The sequence below is a fragment of the Gracilinanus agilis genome, chromosome 2 (assembly GCF_016433145.1).
Source record: "Gracilinanus agilis isolate LMUSP501 chromosome 2, AgileGrace, whole genome shotgun sequence".
Taxonomy (NCBI): domain Eukaryota; kingdom Metazoa; phylum Chordata; class Mammalia; order Didelphimorphia; family Didelphidae; genus Gracilinanus; species Gracilinanus agilis.
The window spans coordinates 142,299,722-142,318,775 of record NC_058131.1 but is presented as its reverse complement, the minus strand read 5'-3'; the positions used below and the strand labels follow the sequence as shown (position 1 = coordinate 142,318,775).

General features: G+C 34.4%; 1 protein-coding gene across 2 annotated transcripts in view; it reads left to right on the top strand.

Annotated features, from left to right (window-relative positions):
• Window positions 1–19,054, top strand: part of RALGAPA2 (Ral GTPase activating protein catalytic subunit alpha 2) — a 477,726-nt gene that overhangs the window by 437,560 nt on the left and 21,112 nt on the right. Inside the window, exon 38 of one of the 2 annotated variants that reach the window (XM_044663434.1) lies at window positions 9,793–9,914. In XM_044663434.1, coding sequence (XP_044519369.1) covers window positions 9,793–9,914 — 122 coding nt within the window. Of the gene's footprint in view, window positions 1–9,792; window positions 9,960–19,054 lie in introns of those variants that run through there. The other variant, XM_044663433.1, reaches the window with a different exon arrangement.

Sequence of the window (19,054 nt, the reverse complement as noted above, 5' to 3'; positions counted from 1 at the left end):
TATTTTTTCGGCATTGACTCAATTTGGTAAAAATTTTCAGTTAAATAACTTGCTTCTCTGCTCCCAGATTGTCATAAAAATCATAGAGTTAAATTAGAAGGAAGCTTAGTGGCTGGCTTTCTAGTCCATCCCCTTCATCTCCTACACCACGAAGCTAAGCCCTCTAAGAGAAGGTAAATGTCCAGTATCCCAGAGGTACAGATGGTAAGTGTCAGAGAGGGAGTGAAAACCTTCTTCATAGGCTACATCTAGAACATGGGGAATATTCAAACTCATATCCTTTGATTTTCAGTCCACTGAGCCACATTGTATATTTGCATTTAATAATTAATTTGGGATAGAATACAGTTTACAATGCACATAGATACTTTGCATTAAATTAAAGATGTAGAATTAAAATAATCATAAATAAGCAAATGCTTATAAACAAAGAGTTTATAAATATGCATTATCGTGTGATTGGTATCCATTCCTGGTTTGATTATGGTCTGTTATTTCCTTCTCTACTTACTGATAATATTATACTTTGATTAAGTGATCATCATATTTTAATAACAATAACTAATAGTTATGTTTACAAAGTGCTTTACATATAACTTCATTTCATCCTCACAATGTCCCTGGGAAATGGGTACTATTCTCATCTCCATTTTATAGATGAGGAACCTAAAGTAAACAGATTAAATCACTTGTTCCAGGTCACATAGCTAGTAAGTATCTGAGGCTAGAAACAAGATTTCCAGGCACCAAGTCTAGCACTCTCTCCATTATGCTCCCCATTTACACAGGGATGTAACGTTCACAAAGTGTTTTCTTCAGAAGGACCCTGTGAGTTAGGAAGTGGTAGAATAATTTAGTCTCATGCACCATGCAAGGGAGGGAACTGGGAAACCTATGACTTTGTATCATTTTGTATTGAAAACTTGCCCTGTCCCTTCCCTGTCTTCTTCCCTCCATGAACATCTCTGGGTGTTCTCCAGCATCCAGCAAGTCCTTAGTCATTTGTGCATTCAATGGCTGACTTCAGGAATTCTCCCACCAATGTTCTTTCTACTCTACTACCCCTACCTGTCTATTTTGTCCCTTTTCTTTCATTTACATAAGCATTAAATCCAGTTCTGTGGTTTCATATTATTTTTATTATTTTTATCATAGGAAACCTATCCTGTGCTAACTTTGAAGTTTTAGACTTTGAGGTAGAATTACAAAAATTTCTCAAAATATGGGGACGGGGAGGTGGAGCTTGGATTTTTATCACACCACCTGGGAAAAATTCAAAAGGAAGAGGATATGAAGGGAAAGAGGAGAAATAAATTTCTTCTGTTTTCACATTTCAGATTCTCCTCTATTGATTGATGTTTTACGTGATAGCTACATCATAATTTAAAGCAGTTTTGACAAAAAACAACAATGAACTGAACATAACAAATGTGATAAAATCTTACTCTAAATGATTAGTCCTCAACAAAGCATACTGATCACATGGCTTAGGTGTGACAGTTTTACTAGATTATTAAACATGCTCACAGAGATACTATCATTGTTTTCTTTTAATGTTTGTAGATTTGGCTAAAGGCATTGTTCTCCCAAGAATCTCTATTAAATATGTCTATGTCAATATCTGAGACAATTTGATGGTTCAGTGGATAGAGCACCAGACCCAGAATCGGGAAGACTCATCCTCCTGAGTTCAAATCCAGCCTCAGACACTAGCTTTGTGGCCCTGGGAAAAGTTACTTAACTCTATTTGCCTCGGTTTCCTTAGCTGTAAAATGAGCCAGAGAAGGAAATGTCAAACTAATCCATAACTTTGCCAAGAAAACTACAAATGGAGTCATGAAGGCCTGAAATGACTCAACATCAACAGCAATACCAATATCTAAGTGTCTTTTTTACATCAACTGTGTGACATTTTGACTTAGGACATGATCTAGAGTCAATAGTGCAAAATGTTACAGCAGTGAGCAGGGGGATTATACCAGCAGTATCATCTCAGAAAATAGGGAAATGCAGTGAATAGGGAAGGACCCTGCCAAAAGCATGGTGTAAGACCCAACCAAGACAGGCCATCAGGACTATTTATAGATTAATCTGGAAGGAAGCAACAAACAGTTATGGATTTGAATAGATTTGCCAGTGTTTCTCTAATAAACAGCAGTGAAACATTTGGCTCCTGTCCCTTTTGTCTCTCATGTGCTTTAAGTGGAAATGGGACATAAGATGGAAGTGGGGGAAACATAGAGAGGTCTAACTAAATACACAGAAGAGAAATATGTACTTGAAGGAACATAATTTTAAAGGCCTACAGGGGTCAATTTTAAGATATTGCAGAGAAAGATTCCAAAAGAATGAGAAAAACCACAGTTGTATTATTACCAAGAAGTTAACAAGGAGATATCTGTAATTATCAAGCAGCATTCCCATTTTCTTATCTTTAAAAAATAGAGACAAGAAAATAGTATATGATTATATCAAAGGTATCCTTGATGAAAACATAATAAGGCAACTGTTATGCTTTCCATCAATTTTCTAAAGTAGACCACATCTTTACAGTCAGATAATTGACTGTTAGATATAGAGAATAAAAAGATTTATACTTTCCTGTTTGTTAAAATTACTGTAGTACAATGTACCTTATACTTATTATTTTAATGGATCACATCTTCTTATCCCCTAAATACCCTTCCTCCCATTTTGTGTATTCCTATTGATAGAAACAGTAATAATAGCTAGCATTTATTTAGTACTTTAGAGTTTGTAAAATGCTTTGAAAATATCTCATTTTATCCTCACAGCAACCTTGAGAGGTAGGTGTTATTATCCCCATTTTACAAATGAAAAAACCAAGGCAGATTAAGTGACTTGACCATGTTCACACAAACAGTAAGTGTTTGAGGCTGAATTTGAACTTAGGATTTTCTGATTCCAGATCCAGTGTTCTCTTTTCTGTGCTGCTGAGCTGCCACATCTTTAACCCTTATCTCACCCCCCAAATCCAGTTATCCAGTAAGTCCCATTGATTTCACCATCACAGGTCATTTGCATCCTTTCTTTCCATTCATGCTTCCACCACTTTTTTTCAGGTCCTCATTACTTCTTACTTGAACTGTAGTGATAACATTTTCTTTATTTTTCCTGTTTTTAGTCTCTCCCTACTCCTATTTCTCCTTCACACAAATACCAAGGTAATCTTCCTAATGCACATGTCTGATAATGTCACTTCTCTGTTTAAAAAAATAGTAATAACCCATAGCTGAGTATTTAAGCCCCTTTGCAAGGAGCAGCTGGGTGGTTCAGTGGATAGAGCTTCAGGCCTAAAGACAGGAGGTCTTAGGTTCAAATTTGGTCTCAGACACTTCCCAGTTGTGTAACCCTGAGCAAGTCACTTAACCCCCATTGCCTAGCCCTTACCACTCTTCTGCCTTGGAACCAGTACACAGTATTGTCTCAGATGGAAGAAGACAAGGATTTTTAGAAGGGGAAAAAAAAGACTGCAATCTGACTCCCATTTCCAGCTAGAAAATATTATGTACTTATTATGTGCCAAACACTGTGCTACATGCTGGGAATATCAACACAAGACAGAAAAAATCGGCCCCTGCCCTCAAGGAGCTTATATGCTGATGGGGAAGTAGAACACACAAGGAAGCAGACAGGGTAAGAGGGTCAGACATGGAGCCTGGAAAAGAATGAAGGCATGCCTGGTTTGGTCATTTTACTTTGGTTCTGGGAGGAACCAACCAGTCAAAGGAAGGAACCACAGTGAGAGGAGGCTTCTAGTGTGAGAAACCTAGGAGAGGAGTGAACTTCCAGGTTGAGAATTCTGGAGCATAATAGAGAAAATCTAGAGAGTCAGGCTTGGAGCCTGGAGAGGAAGGTAGAAATGATTCAGGAGATGAGAAATAGAACATATAATAGAGTTATTTACAGTCTCGAAGGGTATATAGGCATTGTGATTATGGGACAGCTAGGTGGCACAGTGAATAGAACACTGGGCTTGGAGTCAGGAAGACTGTACTTCAAATCCTTTTTCAGACATAACTAGTTGTATGATCCTGGTTAAGTCACTTAAACTTTCTGCCTGTTTTCATCTTCTATAAAATGAGGGTAATATAGCACTTGTCTCCCCATGTTCTTGAAAGGATCAAATGGAATAGCATGTAAAACATTTGTAAACCTTAAGGCACTATATAAATGTTAGCCATCATCATCATCATCATCATTATTATTATTAGTTTAATAGTATAATAGTATCATACTTAGCCTCCTCTCCTTTACTATATTCCTTTGACAAAACCCCTTTACAATGGCTTGTCAAACTCAGTAAAAAGTTAGCCTGAGCCTCTAATCTAAAATTTCAGAAAGGACTTCTTTTACCATTAGTTAATTGAATCTCCAGTGCACAGCAGCTCATCTTCCTGCCTCCAGCAACTTAGTTCCTGCATGGGTGAAATTTATATGTCCAAATCAAATTAACTTTTCAAGTAGTCATTTTGGTGTAAATAGCAAAAATTGTACCCATGATCATAATGAGAGACAAATACGCTTTGACTATTTTCAGATCCTGGAACAGTCTACCAAAGAAATTTTCAGAAACGGCTTCCACTGAGATCTCAAAGGATAAAATGAAAAGACCATCTCTCTTACTGAGTGTAGATACAATTTCTCAGGGGGGTAAAGTGTGCTATGCTAGGGGGGGGAAATCCTGGTTTAGGAATAATTCCTAACTTTTGTGAGACTCTTTTTCATTTGCAAAATTAGGAGGTCAGACTAAAATAAATCTCAAGTCTCTTCCTGCTCTAAATCTCTAATCCTAGATAATTTTATATGGCTTCTAGCCCTTGGACATAGTAGCATGATAATGTGGAAAGAACTTTGACTCTCCACCAAGGAACCTGTTTGCGATCCTCAATCTGGTTCTATTACCTGATTTTGGATGAATGAACTTAACCTTTGGGCTTCAGTTTCCTCATCTGTCAAATTAGGGACTTGAACTAAATGGATTCTAAATTTCGTTCTAGCTCTATATTTACAATCCTGTCATCTGCCATTTACTAGTTACCCTGGGCAAGTCAGTTTTCTTCTTTATAGTTTTCTCATTTATAAAATGAGAAAGTTGCTATATAGTAATTTCTAATTACTTAACAGTTTTTTCTCTGACTTCTCTGATTCAGTTCAGTCAGTTGATGCTACAATCACTGCCACAGATAGCAATAGTATTGACTGATACATTTTATATAAAGATAGAAGAATCTGACTAAGACCATTTTTCTTTCTGAAAAAAAAAAACTAACAGCATGGTTGTGATACTAAAAATACCTGGTTGAAAAGTTTTAAAAGCATTTAAACTTTTTCTAGCATATTTCTTTCCCCCATCACCACCAAAAAAAAAACCAACTAAAAAAGAAAATGTTTGGAATTACAGTAGTGGTTTTAAAATAAAGCCAACCTCATTTGTGTGTGTTTTTCAAGACCTTTAAATGTTAGGGAAAGCTTTATCTTTTCAGTGGTTTCAAATTTAGCCTTTTATTTATTGCCGTTTGCATTTTAGCCACCAACAAGAGAACTAAGTCTTCAAGAGCAAGGCTTTCCTTTTGTTCATTCCAGAATTCAAATGTGAAAGTCATGGGAATAAGGACAAATCAGTTATCAAAATTCATAAGTTATCTCTATTGTTATCTTAATCCATATGATTTTATTTCTCTGGTGTTTGTGATAAGCAAATTCTATAAGGCCACAGACCTGAAAATCCAAACAGATTTGGAGAACAATCATGCATTTTGTATCCTGAATTTCTTAAAAACAATTTCTTCTAGGGGCAGCTGGGTAGCTCAGTGGATTGAGAACCAGGCCTAGAGTCGGAAGGTCCTCGGTTCAAATCTGGCCTCAGACACTTCCCAGCTGTGTGACCCTGGGCAAGTCACTTGACCACCATTGCCTATCCTTACCACTCTTCTGCCTTGGAGCCAACACACAGTATTGGCTCCAAGACAGAAGGTAAGGGTTTTAAAATATATATATAATAATTTCTTCTAGGAGTTGTTTAACCAAGAAATGGTGAAACTTTGCCTTGTCTAATTTCTGGTCATGAATTGTTTTATTTAAGTAAAGGATTTTGGAGAGAATTGAGAAAAAGATTAACTTTAAGTTTTAAAAAATATAAGCCACTGAAAGGAATAGAGAAGATCAAAAACTAAAGTATGATAATAATGATGGCTGATATTTCTATAGTGTGCTTCCTTCCCCCCTCCCAAATAAAGGGCATTTGTTAAGTAGGTACCATTTGTATAGTAGGTACAAAGCACAAACCATAAACCAGTATTTAAGGCAGAGTGCTTTCTTCTTAATAATACAGTAAGTCAGGTAGTGTTAAGTATTATCTCCACTGCACATATGAGGAAGCAGAGTGAGACAGATTAAGTGACCTGTAATAAGTCAGACAGTTAGTGAGAACTGAAACACAGACCCAGGTCTTCTGACATCAGAATCAATGCCCTTAACTAACTCTTCAGTGACTGAATTTTCTCAGGACGGAATACATCGGGGGTGGGGCAGTTTATAAATACAATAACATATTTTTAGTGTGAAAGTAATTCTAGACAGAATCATGTTGCTATTTTGCTAGTGAAATTTTTTAATTTGTAAAAGAGTCACAAAAAAGCACAAACCATAAACCAAGCAATTTATTCCTAAAAGTGGATTATTGAGTTTGTGACTGGATGCATTTATAGCTTCCTTCTTTTAGCCAAATGGTTCAGATTTCACTTTGACAGGAATTATTGCCATAATTCATATTTTGCAATATTTGATTGTTTATGCAGAGAAAATAAATGTATCTTGGTACCTACTTTACAAATGCCCTTTATTTGGGAGGGGGGGAAGGAAGCAAACTTTTACCTCCTTAAGTATTCCAAAGATTGGGAAAATTACAAAATGTAATAGATATAGATCTAGATAGATGACCTTCATTTTAGGGTAACAAAATGAAGGACCTTTTAAAAAATAGCAACTTCTTGCTCCCTTTAAACATTTCAGAAATGTGTTTTCTCTTAGCAATCTTATCTGGGATTAGGCCTCAAATGAAAATGAGTTTGACTATAATGGCTATCTATTTAAATCATATCACATGGATAATAGGTACTATTCATTTTCTGAAAAAAAAACATAGATCTTGGATGGAAATATATGATCAAGGTAATATGATCAAGGTAAGAGTATAGTACCACTCTACCAGTTTTAAATTTGGTCAAGAATGATAATTCACATTTATGTAACGCTCTAAGCTTTGCACAGTGCTTTCCTCACAATAATCCTATAAGGGGAATAGAGATTCTTTCACTTTCCTTTGTATGTTTTGCAACATCCACCATAATGTCTCCCATTCAATAAATATTTGTTGGATAACTAAATTCCCAAAATAACTTTAATTTAGTTTTTTGAATAACCTTTAACTTTTCTTAAGGACCTAAATTTAGCCAGCCGTCTGAGTACAGGACTTGTGAACATATTGTCCAGCTTCACATACTATTGTCTGATATCTTTTATTCTATACTTGTGGCTTTCCCCTCATAAATAAGTTTGGACAGAGTTGTTCATTATGGTTTTGATTAACGTAGCATGCTAGTCTTCTTAATATCTTCTATCCAGTGTTTAGCAGAATGCATATGAATTTATGTTGTGTTAGAAGTTGTCCACTGCATTGTATGCGTATGTGTTAGATGCAGTGGGGGCTTTCATTAAACAGCAGGATATTATTAGGCATAGCATGACAAGGCTTTATAGTTATCTGCCTTGTTTAAACTGGACACACAAGCAGACTGCAGACTAAAAGAGTGAGCAATGAATTGAGAGTTGATGGCAGGCCCATAGAGGTCCTAAGGCTCAGGTGGTTGTCAGCCATAAGTTTAGCTGAGCTCTTTCAGTAATTTGTCACGCCTTGGTCTGCCCCTGCTGCGCCAGCACGTGCCAGCTTAGTGTCAGAGTGCCTGTTCGCCAGACGGCCACTCAGGCCTAACATCCTGCTGTTAACAGGACCAGCGGCTTGCTGTGGCAGTATGGAATACAGAGCCTTGGCAACAGCCAAGTACTGTGCAGAATAAGCATGTTCATAATGAGATGTGAATGGCATCAGTCAGTCCCTTTAGAATAAGGCCTAAGCGTGTGCCTCCTCTCTTAGGAAGTTTGGCAGCCTATTCATTAACAAGAGTCATCAGGAGTTCAGCCTGCGAGAGGGAAACAGCCCCACAAGTATTTACTTGGACTGTCGGCACTGTTGTGGGTTATACTTTTGACAAACCCATAATGCATCATGAGTTACTAGTTTTGTAGGCCTCCGAATTCATTTTCATTCCTTGGAGTTTCATAAAGATAGTTTATTGACAGATTCTAGAATGTTTGTATATTTCTCAGAGTATAAAAATCCTTCTCCAAATAGTAGAATAAAAGGAGACATCTGTGTTTAGAAATAGGAAGACATATACTTTACTCTCCCAAAAAGAAACTTTTCTGCCCCTGTTTTTAAATGTAAGGTGTTGTCCTATTGAGGTCATATTTTCTATTAACATTTAGAAATACGATTTCATTTTTCTAAGCAGATACTTCAAAAATATGAGTCATTAATTCTATTTTTCTCCTTCCTGACATGAAAATTATAAATTGGTGGTTATCATTTCTTCTTTTCTTCCTGTGGTATTAGAATATTTTGCAAGATAACTAAAGCATAAAAGAGGAGTTTCGTAGGTAGTTTGGGGTTTGGAGAAGGGGTGTTGTTTCAGCCATTGCTTTCTTACTGCTAATGAGGAAAGAGGAATGAGATGTCATACTGACTTCAAGTGTTAATTCATAAAGTCATATGTGAGGTTCTTCCATCCATTGTAGAATTGTTTCAGACGTTATCCTGTTATTGGAAGTGCATGATTCACCTTCTGAGAAAACAGAAGCTGCACACAAAAGGAAAAGATTTGCTTTCTACCCTATGAAAAGCTGCCACAAGCAGGGGTCCTATTAAGACAGCTGGAAAGTTGCTTCAGCTTGTTACGCTTGTAAGTTTTATTGGTGACTGGTTTTTGATTACACATTTGAATGCTGTGTGTTCCCAGTTGCAGTTTTAATTAAAAGGCAATAGTCTTTTTTTAAATTGCTTTGTAGCCTGCGTTTCCTAGGACGAACTACATATAAGATCTTATTTTCTAATGCTCAGAGTTTATGTTAGATGTCACTCCTAAAGCAGTTTAAATCTTGCCTTGATCTAGAACTTTCTCGATAATGTACATTTTCTTACTTTTAAGGAAGATGCATTATATACACTGCTTTAAGTATAAATTCATTACTTTAAATAGACAAAATTACAAAGAAGTTACTGTGCATTAAAAAAAAAGTTCTCCTGCATATAGACACCACACTAATACTAAATTTGTATTATTTTCTTATTGTAAAATGTATTATTTGCAGTGCTTCTATTTTTTTCAATTATATGTATTTTAACAATAACTGAGTTTTTCTATGTCTTATTAATGATAGGTTGGTGATGAAACAATCATCAAAATGCAGTAGAAACTTAACAGATCACAAAATTAAGATGTTACTTCATCTCATAACATTTAACTTTGCCTGACAGTCACTTCCCCCCACAATTGTATAGAATTTTGAAGAGATCTTTTTTCACATTGAAAAGATGTTTTCCCATTTGTGTTTCATAGACAGTTCTAAACAACAAACTGTTAACATCTTATGCATTTTGGTAGTAAGTTGTATATTCTGTACATGTACTTGTTCCTTAACTGATTGTTGTAGTTATGAAGAACGAGCTCTGTATCTTGAAGCAATAATCCAGAATCACAGAGAAGTAATGACATTTGAGGATTTCGCAGCTCAAGTCTTTTCTCCCTCTCCTAGTTACTCCCTCAGTGGAACGGGTGAGTGTCTACATTATTCTTCTCTTTAACACTAAGAAGCATTTGAGCAGCAGATGTACACCTGTTTTTTACAGATAAATGCTTGCAAATTTAAGAAGGGCATTCTCTCTCTGAATAAACTAATGAATATCAAAAGGAATGATGACATTCATTTTAATTTGTTTTGCATCAGAGCTGTTCACTCAGTTCCTTTCTTCAGCTATCCTGTTAACCTCCAAATCTAGCAAGGTTAATGAACTTTTTCTCAGTAATGTGCTCCAGTTCATTCAGGAGTGTGGGTTTCTTGCTGAGCTGGGAATATGTCGTTCAAAAGCTATGCCTGAATCAGTGCTTACTTATCGAAAAATAGTTCCTCACAGTAGAAGCCGTTGCTACTAATGCTAAATGGGGATTATGCTGCTGAGATACCAGGGTCAGGGATTAATGCAGAAGAAATATAAGGATAGTGTTCCTTTGACCAATCATAACAGCAGTGCAGTGGACTAACATTTTCTCTCGAGTGGTTTCTATGCATATGACCAAATTACAGACTCTAGTAGCACCTGGTATGGAACCTTGTTTGGAAACTACCTTCAAATCATTTCCTCTATCAAGCAAGTTGACACTGGGAGAAATTTCTGTGATTCCATTCCTTGCTTTTACACAGTAGTTTTTTGGTTTTTGGGGGGGGGGGTGTATTTTCAAAGTTGAAAAGAAAACTGTATAGCTACTTGTTATTGGTATTATTACTAAGTGCTTTTGCTTTAAAAGACCGTATTTAATTGGGTTAGTAATTTCTACATGTGGCTACCAGAAAAAAAAAATCACTAATCACAGAGATTTAACATGTATTAAAATTCTCGGTGCGGAGCCCCCTTTAACTTGGACTACTTTACACACAACTGTTAGAGTGCTTAATAGATTTCTAACATGTATAAATTGTTTCAGAATACTGGCTTTACTTCTCTTACTCTGACTTGTTAACAAATATCTTACATCCACAGTGAAGAAAGAAATTAAATTCAGTGAAATAAATCACTTACAAATAAAATCAGCCATGCATCATTGTTTAACATTACTGGCTTCAATCCTTGTGCTTTCAGAGCTTTGTTAGGAGATAAGAGGTATATGCATGCGCTCATATTGGTAGCCAGTAGCAGCAGGCAGAAGGCTTTGGAGATAAGCAAGCTGGCAAAAGTAAAGGGGAACCAGTGCTATTTACATAATCGTGCCTCTGCTTCCTGGAGAGGCGTCAAGAAACACAGGGATGGCCTCTATTGATCTTTGTTGAACTGGAATACTAAACAACATTAGAAAAGCTTATAACTTAAAGCTTTGATTAATGTTTCCTACATTAAAAAAAGTAGAACAGCTGTGAATTGAATTCTTTTATACATTCTGCCAACAGACAAAGATGGAAAAAAATCATTTTCAAGGGAAATGAAGGTTTCATACTGTTTAGCTAGACAGTTTAAGTCATTTATACATTTAGGTGAAAGAAAATTAAAGGTATGCAGCAAAGCTAACAAACATTTTTCAAGTTCTATTTCACATCTTTTTCATTTTCTCATCAGTCATTGGCACTTTATTCCTCGGCACAGTTCCATATAGTAATTTTGTATTTTCCCTTATTCTAGTTGAAGTATAAACAGCTTAAACTGTTTACAATCTAACTTAATAACATGAATTTGGGAATGTACTAACAACTGCATATTTATATGTAACCCTTGCTAAATTTTCTGTTGCTTTTTTTTAAAATTCACTTAACTAAAACATTTAAATGTTTGAAGAATTCACATTTTACATGTAATTTTTTTCATGTTTCAATTAATTTAATCCTTTCAAAAGTTATGTGTTCAAAAAGTTACATGAAGGATCAGAAGATGAATACAAGAAGTTACTGACATATAAACATATCTAATAAAATTATTGGAATTTTATATTAATATCACTTTATAGAGGTTTAAAAGCACTAGTATATAAAAACTATTTGGTGAAAGGAAAACCCCAGTAGAACCTAAAGTGTTTTCATAGAAAGTTTTTTAAATAGAAAGTGAAGATAAATCTATGATATCAAAACAAAATTCTTTTCTCTACCCCCTTTTAAAAATGACACTATCCAAATGGCATCTCCTAATTTGTTTATACTTTGGGGGATTCCGTGCATTGTAATAAATTAAATCCCATTTTGTGATAAATATAAGCATTATCAATGCACAAATTACTTTGCAAGACTTTCTGTACTGTTTTTATATTATCCTTATCATAGAATCAGTTTATAGATGCTGTACTGATGTTCTTACTCATGGCATTGTTTAAAAGTAAATGTTATATAGATATTTTTACATTACCTGTTCGAAAGTGTGATTGTAATAAAACATGAGTGAGAAATTATAGCATACTATAGAACAGATTCTTAAATCCATATTCTAAAATCATCTGCATTACATATATATATAAAGTTTTTATTCTCTTCATGTCCTCTTTTAAAATGCTTTGTAATATGGCTAAAATAAAGTTTAGTAATGAGAAGAATTTCCTCTCATTAGCAATCGTTTTGCTTTCCATTAGAATAAGTGAAAATAACCCAGATGAATTGACTGTTAAAGTAAGAAATATATATGATTCTCTTCCAAGCAGCAAGCCAACTGGAAAAAATTCACCCTAAAGAGTTTAAGCTTACACAGTGAACTTAGAACTTCTTTATCCCTTGCCACCAGTATAGTATCTTCAAAGCAAAAATTTAGGATCTGTGTTTACTTGCATATGTACAGTCCTAAGAGAAATTGGTGGTTCTCTTGCAATTTTCTTTGCAATAAAACAACAGGGAATTTTATCATGAATGTAAAATGATACTTAACTTTAGTCATTATCATCCATGCTGTATACTTGCAAGCAAATATCCATCTAATCAATTTATGCCCCATTTCTCAAGAGGACATTTTCCTATCTTTTAACTACCAACAGTAGTCAGAGTGCAAAAACGGGTGTTGCCTATGCCCATAAGTGACATTTCTAGTAAGATGTATCTGCCTTCAAGCTCCTCATACATTCCATCACTCATCTAACCTTAGCAAACTTTTGTTGAAGAGCCAAATGGCAGGAGAAATATCTGCTCATCAAATACATTTGGGCATCCAAAAAATTCTATAAAGCTTTTTGTTGTTCAACTGATGTTATTGTATCCTTTACTTTTTAAAAGCAGATTTGGAAGTTAACAAGAAAAAGGCTTATTTTTCAAATCAGGAAATTCTATCTTAAAGCTATTTTCTATCTAATGCATTTTACCTTCATTGAACAGAATTCTTAGTGTTTTATATCCTAATCCCCAAAAAAGTGAAGAATCTATATCCTTCCAAACAGATGTACTAAAGAGTTGTCATTTATAATTTGTGTGCATATTCTGTAATACAAACATGAGTTCCTTTAAGTTAATTAAATTTCCTTTTTTATTTTATATATTTCTACAGTTATTGGGGGAAAGTATCCATTTTCAGAGAATGAAAAGACTATCTTTTGTTTTAATAATGTATTTGCTTCTCTGTAAAAGGCATTTTTAGAAATGATTAACAGAAAGCAAATTCTAACTTTGAATTTCCAAGCATGGTATTAAGAAAGATTAAGGAGTAGATAGTACTTTAAAGGGTTAATTGGAATGGGCACACTTGACTGCTGAAGGGACTGATCTAATCACTGCCATATCCAAGTGCATCTGTTCACCATGAGGTCATTCTTCTGCATGCTAATGATTTGGAAAATAAAGCGTAATGCTTGACATTATCAGAAAGGATATAAAAAGTGTAAATCTTTACTTTGGGAAAGCTAGTGGGTTTTTTTAGGAAAGTAAAAGACAAAAACAAACAGTCTCAATTTAGAATTTTGAGAGGGCAATTCCCTAAATATTGTTTGTACTAAAAGTAAGTTCTTAAGACAAATTCAATTTTATCTATTGATAAATTAATTTTAAAGTATTATTATAGTAGTATCCAGCTTTGTGCTAGTTATAAAATTAAAGGTATATCTAATTTCTGATTTTTAGAACTTTGCAAGCACCTTAACTAAAAATTCATACAAATGAATTTTTTTCCAACCAAAATTTCTAAGGGTAAGTGAAGTAAATTAGTACTTATCTTTTAAGGTTTTTTTTGGATTCCACTTTACTGAAGATGCCAACAAAAAAATTTTTGGTCACTTCTAATATAAGGTTTCTGAAAAAAGCCAGCAGAGGGAGCACAAATCTGTTTATTTGTTGACCCTATGTAAACATGTCATCTAGTTTAAAAAGAGTGAGAAGAGAGCTGTTTTCTTGGTGACAGATTGATAATTCAGAGGAATGAGAAAGCATCTTTCACCATTCCTAGTCAGATTATGACAGTTTTAATATAGGTCAGATTTTAAGTTAAAAGTAGACTAATCTTAATCACTGTGATACCAATTTTTTTATAATTTAAAAGAAAATTATAAATGGTAGTTATAAGTATATACTTTTCTCAGCTTCTAGAGTATAAAGGGTCACCATTTTCCTTTTCTCTAATTACTTCTCAGCACATTCTTGGAATTTGTCATAGGTAAAAACTTTCAGTAATAGCTATCACTACATGCAGTGTCTCTATAGATTTGCCAGTGAAGCAAAAAATTAAATGTTATATCTTTATCTTGCTATATAAATTCTCTATATTTTGTACTTGGATCTCTAATATTTAGTCCTATGGATCTTCTAAGAAACCCACACAACAAAAAGACTTTTATTGAAAGTATCAACAGGGAGATCCATCATTCTACACATTAGTACTTTTACATTATAAGAACCACAAGAAAAATGCCAACTGCCAAAATAATATATCATATCTTTTTATAATAATATTACATTTGTCATTATTTATGTATGGCACACAAACTATGTTATCAGAGTGCTTTGCCATGTTCTACCAACCATCTTGCTTCATATATGAAAAGAAGAAAAAAACAGTCATATAAAGATGAAGTGATTTGTTCTGGTTCTATAGCTCATTTGAAAAAAAGAGCTAGGTGGCACAGCAGACCAAAACACTCAATCTGAAATAAGAAGACCTAAGTTCAAATGCAGCCTCAGGTGCTTTGTAGTTGTGGGTTCCTGATCAAGTCTCTTAACCTCTGTCTGCCTCACTTTTCTCATCTGTCAAATGAAGATACTACTAGTATCCACCTCACAAGGTTATTGTATGAATCAAATGAGATTGTATTTGTAAAGTGAGTCTTCAATGAGCCTTGCACAGTATAGGCATTTAATAAATGGTTTTTCCCTTCCCTTCCTCACACTTAAGAATACATCTCTGATTAATCAGAGCTCCAGAGTAATTTGTCTAACCTTCAAGACCCTCCACCCAATTTCAACAACCTCACTTCTTATAATTCTTCAGCAAAATTCCTAATTTTTGTGAATTGTAATTCCTCTATGAATTGTAAGCTTAATGGCAAGACATCTGTCTTTCTACATCCTTCCTGGAACATATAGCAATATCAAAGCAGAGTAGAAGCATTATGGGAAGAATGCTATTATATTTGAATAGTACAGATACAAGACAAGACTCAGAGCTTTGAAGAGAGTTTTAAAGAACACTTTTATAAGCTGGGTAATAGTTTGCCTTTCTAGATTCTAGAAAGTCAACATGAAAAAACTTATTTTAGAATTCTAGTTGCATGAACCTCAGACAAGTGGAACTTAACTTCATATTTAATAATACAATAAACATCTTAGCAGTTGCTTTATTAACTAATGTATTGGTAAGGAAATTAGATTAGGGAAAAACTAAAACCTCATTCCTGAGTTAAAAGATGAAGTTAAGACTTTGTCATAATGGAAATTTAAGAGAATAAATTGCTTCATCAGATAATTCTTTGGATACTTACTTTGTTTATAGTGTTATTGACTATATATATATATATATATGTATATATATATATATATATATAAACAAGATAAACAAATAGTAGTCCATTTAATAGAATCATAGGGCTTAGAATTGCCAGGGACCTTAGAGATCATTAGTCTAATGCTTCCATTTAACAAATAAAGAAACAGAGTTTAGAATAGAGTGTCATGGGGACATTTCACTTAGTCTTCTGAAAGAACTTTGAAGTTGTTAAAATCTTATGTATTATTTTTAGTTAGGAAAATTGTCATGCCATTTTACATTGCCTGTGAAGAATTATAGTCTTTGAGCTATAATAGATTTCAAAATTCACATAGTTCAATCCCTACTTGAATCAAGAATCTCCTCTATGATATCTTGGCAAGCAGTCATCTAGTTTCTATATTAAATGATAAAGAACTTGCTACCCATTGAGATAGCCCATTTTACTTTGGGACATCTCAAATTGCTAGAAAAATTTTATAGGGAAAATTTGATATAATGAATAAAACCTGTTGTCACCCTACAACATCCTAGTTCTTTTTAAACAGTTCTTCATGGTGATAAGGAGCTATTCAGCAACTAACTAGGAATGACCATCAGTTCAGTTGCCAACAATTTTTTTTCCCAAATAATCTAGTAGAAGTGATATTGAACCAAATCTTGCTTGAAATAATTTATAGAATTTCAAATAGAAAAAGCTTAATGTTTTAAGTTCATGTTACTATGTAACCATGGCTATTATTATTTTCTCGTTCCAATCCTGAGGTGAACAAAGGAAAAGCTAGGACATTAGCAAAAGAGGCTTGGACTAAGTGGGGCTTTTTTCTGAATTTACCTTGAAGATTTCTCTGTCTAGTGACTGCCAAGCTCACTCTAAAATAGACCATACGTAATTAGGGTCTAAATTAACTGAAGTCAAGTGATAGAAAAAAATGAGTATTTCACTGGGACATTTTCCTGAAATTGCTCAAGATAAGAGTAGGGAAATAAACCTCCAAATGACATGATGAGGAAAGAACTGTTCCTCCTCTTATTTAAGTTCTCTAGCTCAAGGAGAAAGGATCTTTAAAAAAAAAAAAAAAAAAAAAAAAAAAAAAAAAAAAAAAAACCATGGGAAGGCACAGTAGTCAGGTTCTCGGTATTTCATTTTCTGGAAGCATTTAGTATTAATTATATGGTCCAAAATACATTTCTTAGATGTAGGAAACCCTAAAGCTTCATTCTCAAAAGTGCCAGGAGAGGGGCAGCTGGGTAGCTCAGTGGATTGAGAGCCAGGCCTAGAGACTGGAGGTCCTAGGTTCAAATCTGGCCTCAGACACTTCCCAGCTGTATGACCCTGGGCAGGTCACTTGACCCCCATTGCCTACCCTTACCACTCTTCCACCTATAAGTCAATACAAAGAAGTTAAGGGTTTAAAATTAAAAAAAAAAGTGCCAGGAGAATATAGGCAAACATTCCCAAAAGTGCCAGGAGAATGTAAGTTTGGAAAAATACGTATTTACAACAAACTCGGAGGATTCACCTTAATGATCTTCCATTCTAAGGTCCCCTTTGTACTGTCCTGCCTTCTACATAGAACTATCTAACCAGTTTTTCTGTTAAGCCTAAACTGTCTCATAACCTATACTATCCTCAGAAGACTCCATCTGGTTAAATTTCCCAAAAGTCTATTCTTTTGTCTCTCAGTCTTCAAGAAGTCAAATGAAAAATATTAAACAGCCCCTAAGAAAATATTAAATACTCTCTTAAGAACTTAGATTACCTCACTTTTTTCTCTCTTTCAATCTTTGTTAAGGTGTATATATTTTCCTTAGTATTAAATTAATGTGTACAATTATCTTATGTTCAGCTTCTTCATGTAGTATTTAATATTTTTTTTAAATTTTTTTAAACCCTTGTACTTCAGTGTATTGTCTCATAGGTGGAAGATTGGTAAGGGTGGGCAATGGGGGGTCAAGTGACTTGCCCAGGGTCACACAGCTGGGAAGTGGCTGAGGCCGGGTTTGAACCTAGGACCTCCCGTCTCTAGGCCTGACTCACTCCACTGAGCTACCCAGCTGCCCCCTATTTAATATTAAATTTTCATCTCTCAACATCATTTCTTTTGTTATCATAATTAATGTCATATTTCCATAGACTGTTTTACCAGTTCCCTATTGCAGGCCATTTGAGTCATTTCTAGTTTTTATTTTCTTTAACTATGGCATTGCGATGAAAATATAATGTTTTTTTCTTTTTTAGTTTTTTAGTTGTCATGCCATTCTACATTGCCTGTGAAGAATTATAGTCTAACTATAACACTAAAGTTCTTGCTCAGAAAGGAGCCTCCCATCTATGTATTATATTGTTCAAGATTCCTTGAAAGATATAACAACCAAAAAAGTCCTCTTCAAGACTTTCTGATCATAAATATTAAGTAAGACATAAAACAAGATATGGAGGAGATTGAGTAAGCTGAAGAGGTACTCCTTTAGAGGAAATGATGAACTCAAGATATAAAATGAGATATTTTTGGTCATAGCCATGATAGGGATTTATTTTTATTTTCTATGAATATTTATTATAGTTTTTTAATTGATATTCAGTTGGGAAGAAGAGAAAATAAAAATACTTGTTACATTTTTAAATTTTTTAAAGAAAAAGAGGGATTTCTTGTGGATAATGAGATCTTACAGATGGATCATATCATACCAGTTTCAACAGGCCCCAGAGTGTTACAGAAGCTCTAAGAAGAGATCTATAATACCTTAGACTATCCCCATGGGAAAGACTAAACAGGCAAAGAATTCCTGTTGCCCAGATTATGATATGCAGCTGGATATGTTACATAGTTTGTCCATAAGTATCTTTACATGAAACAGACATTACAAATGGATAATAAGTTGGGCCCAGAATTGAACAAGAGGAGAATAATGAGCTGGACTCTTTAGGAAATTTCAAAGCTCCTTTAATGTCCCAAAAACTTCTCCCAGAGATAAAAGAACAAATTTTCTAAAGATGAATTCTACTTGCTACATGATTGCAAAATAAGAATTTCAGCAGTTACCTAAGAATTGAAAATTAATGTCAAACAGAGGACAAGTGGATAATGAGTATCATCGACATGACAATAAATAACCAAAGAGTAACTTTGAAGAACAAGAGTAAAAGACATAATAAGGAAATTATGTAATAGAAAATGAGATGCTGATTTCATCCTAAATGTAATGACAGGTAGACAGCCCAGATTGCTCCATTGTATATTCAGTGTCAGGAGAAAGCCAGGA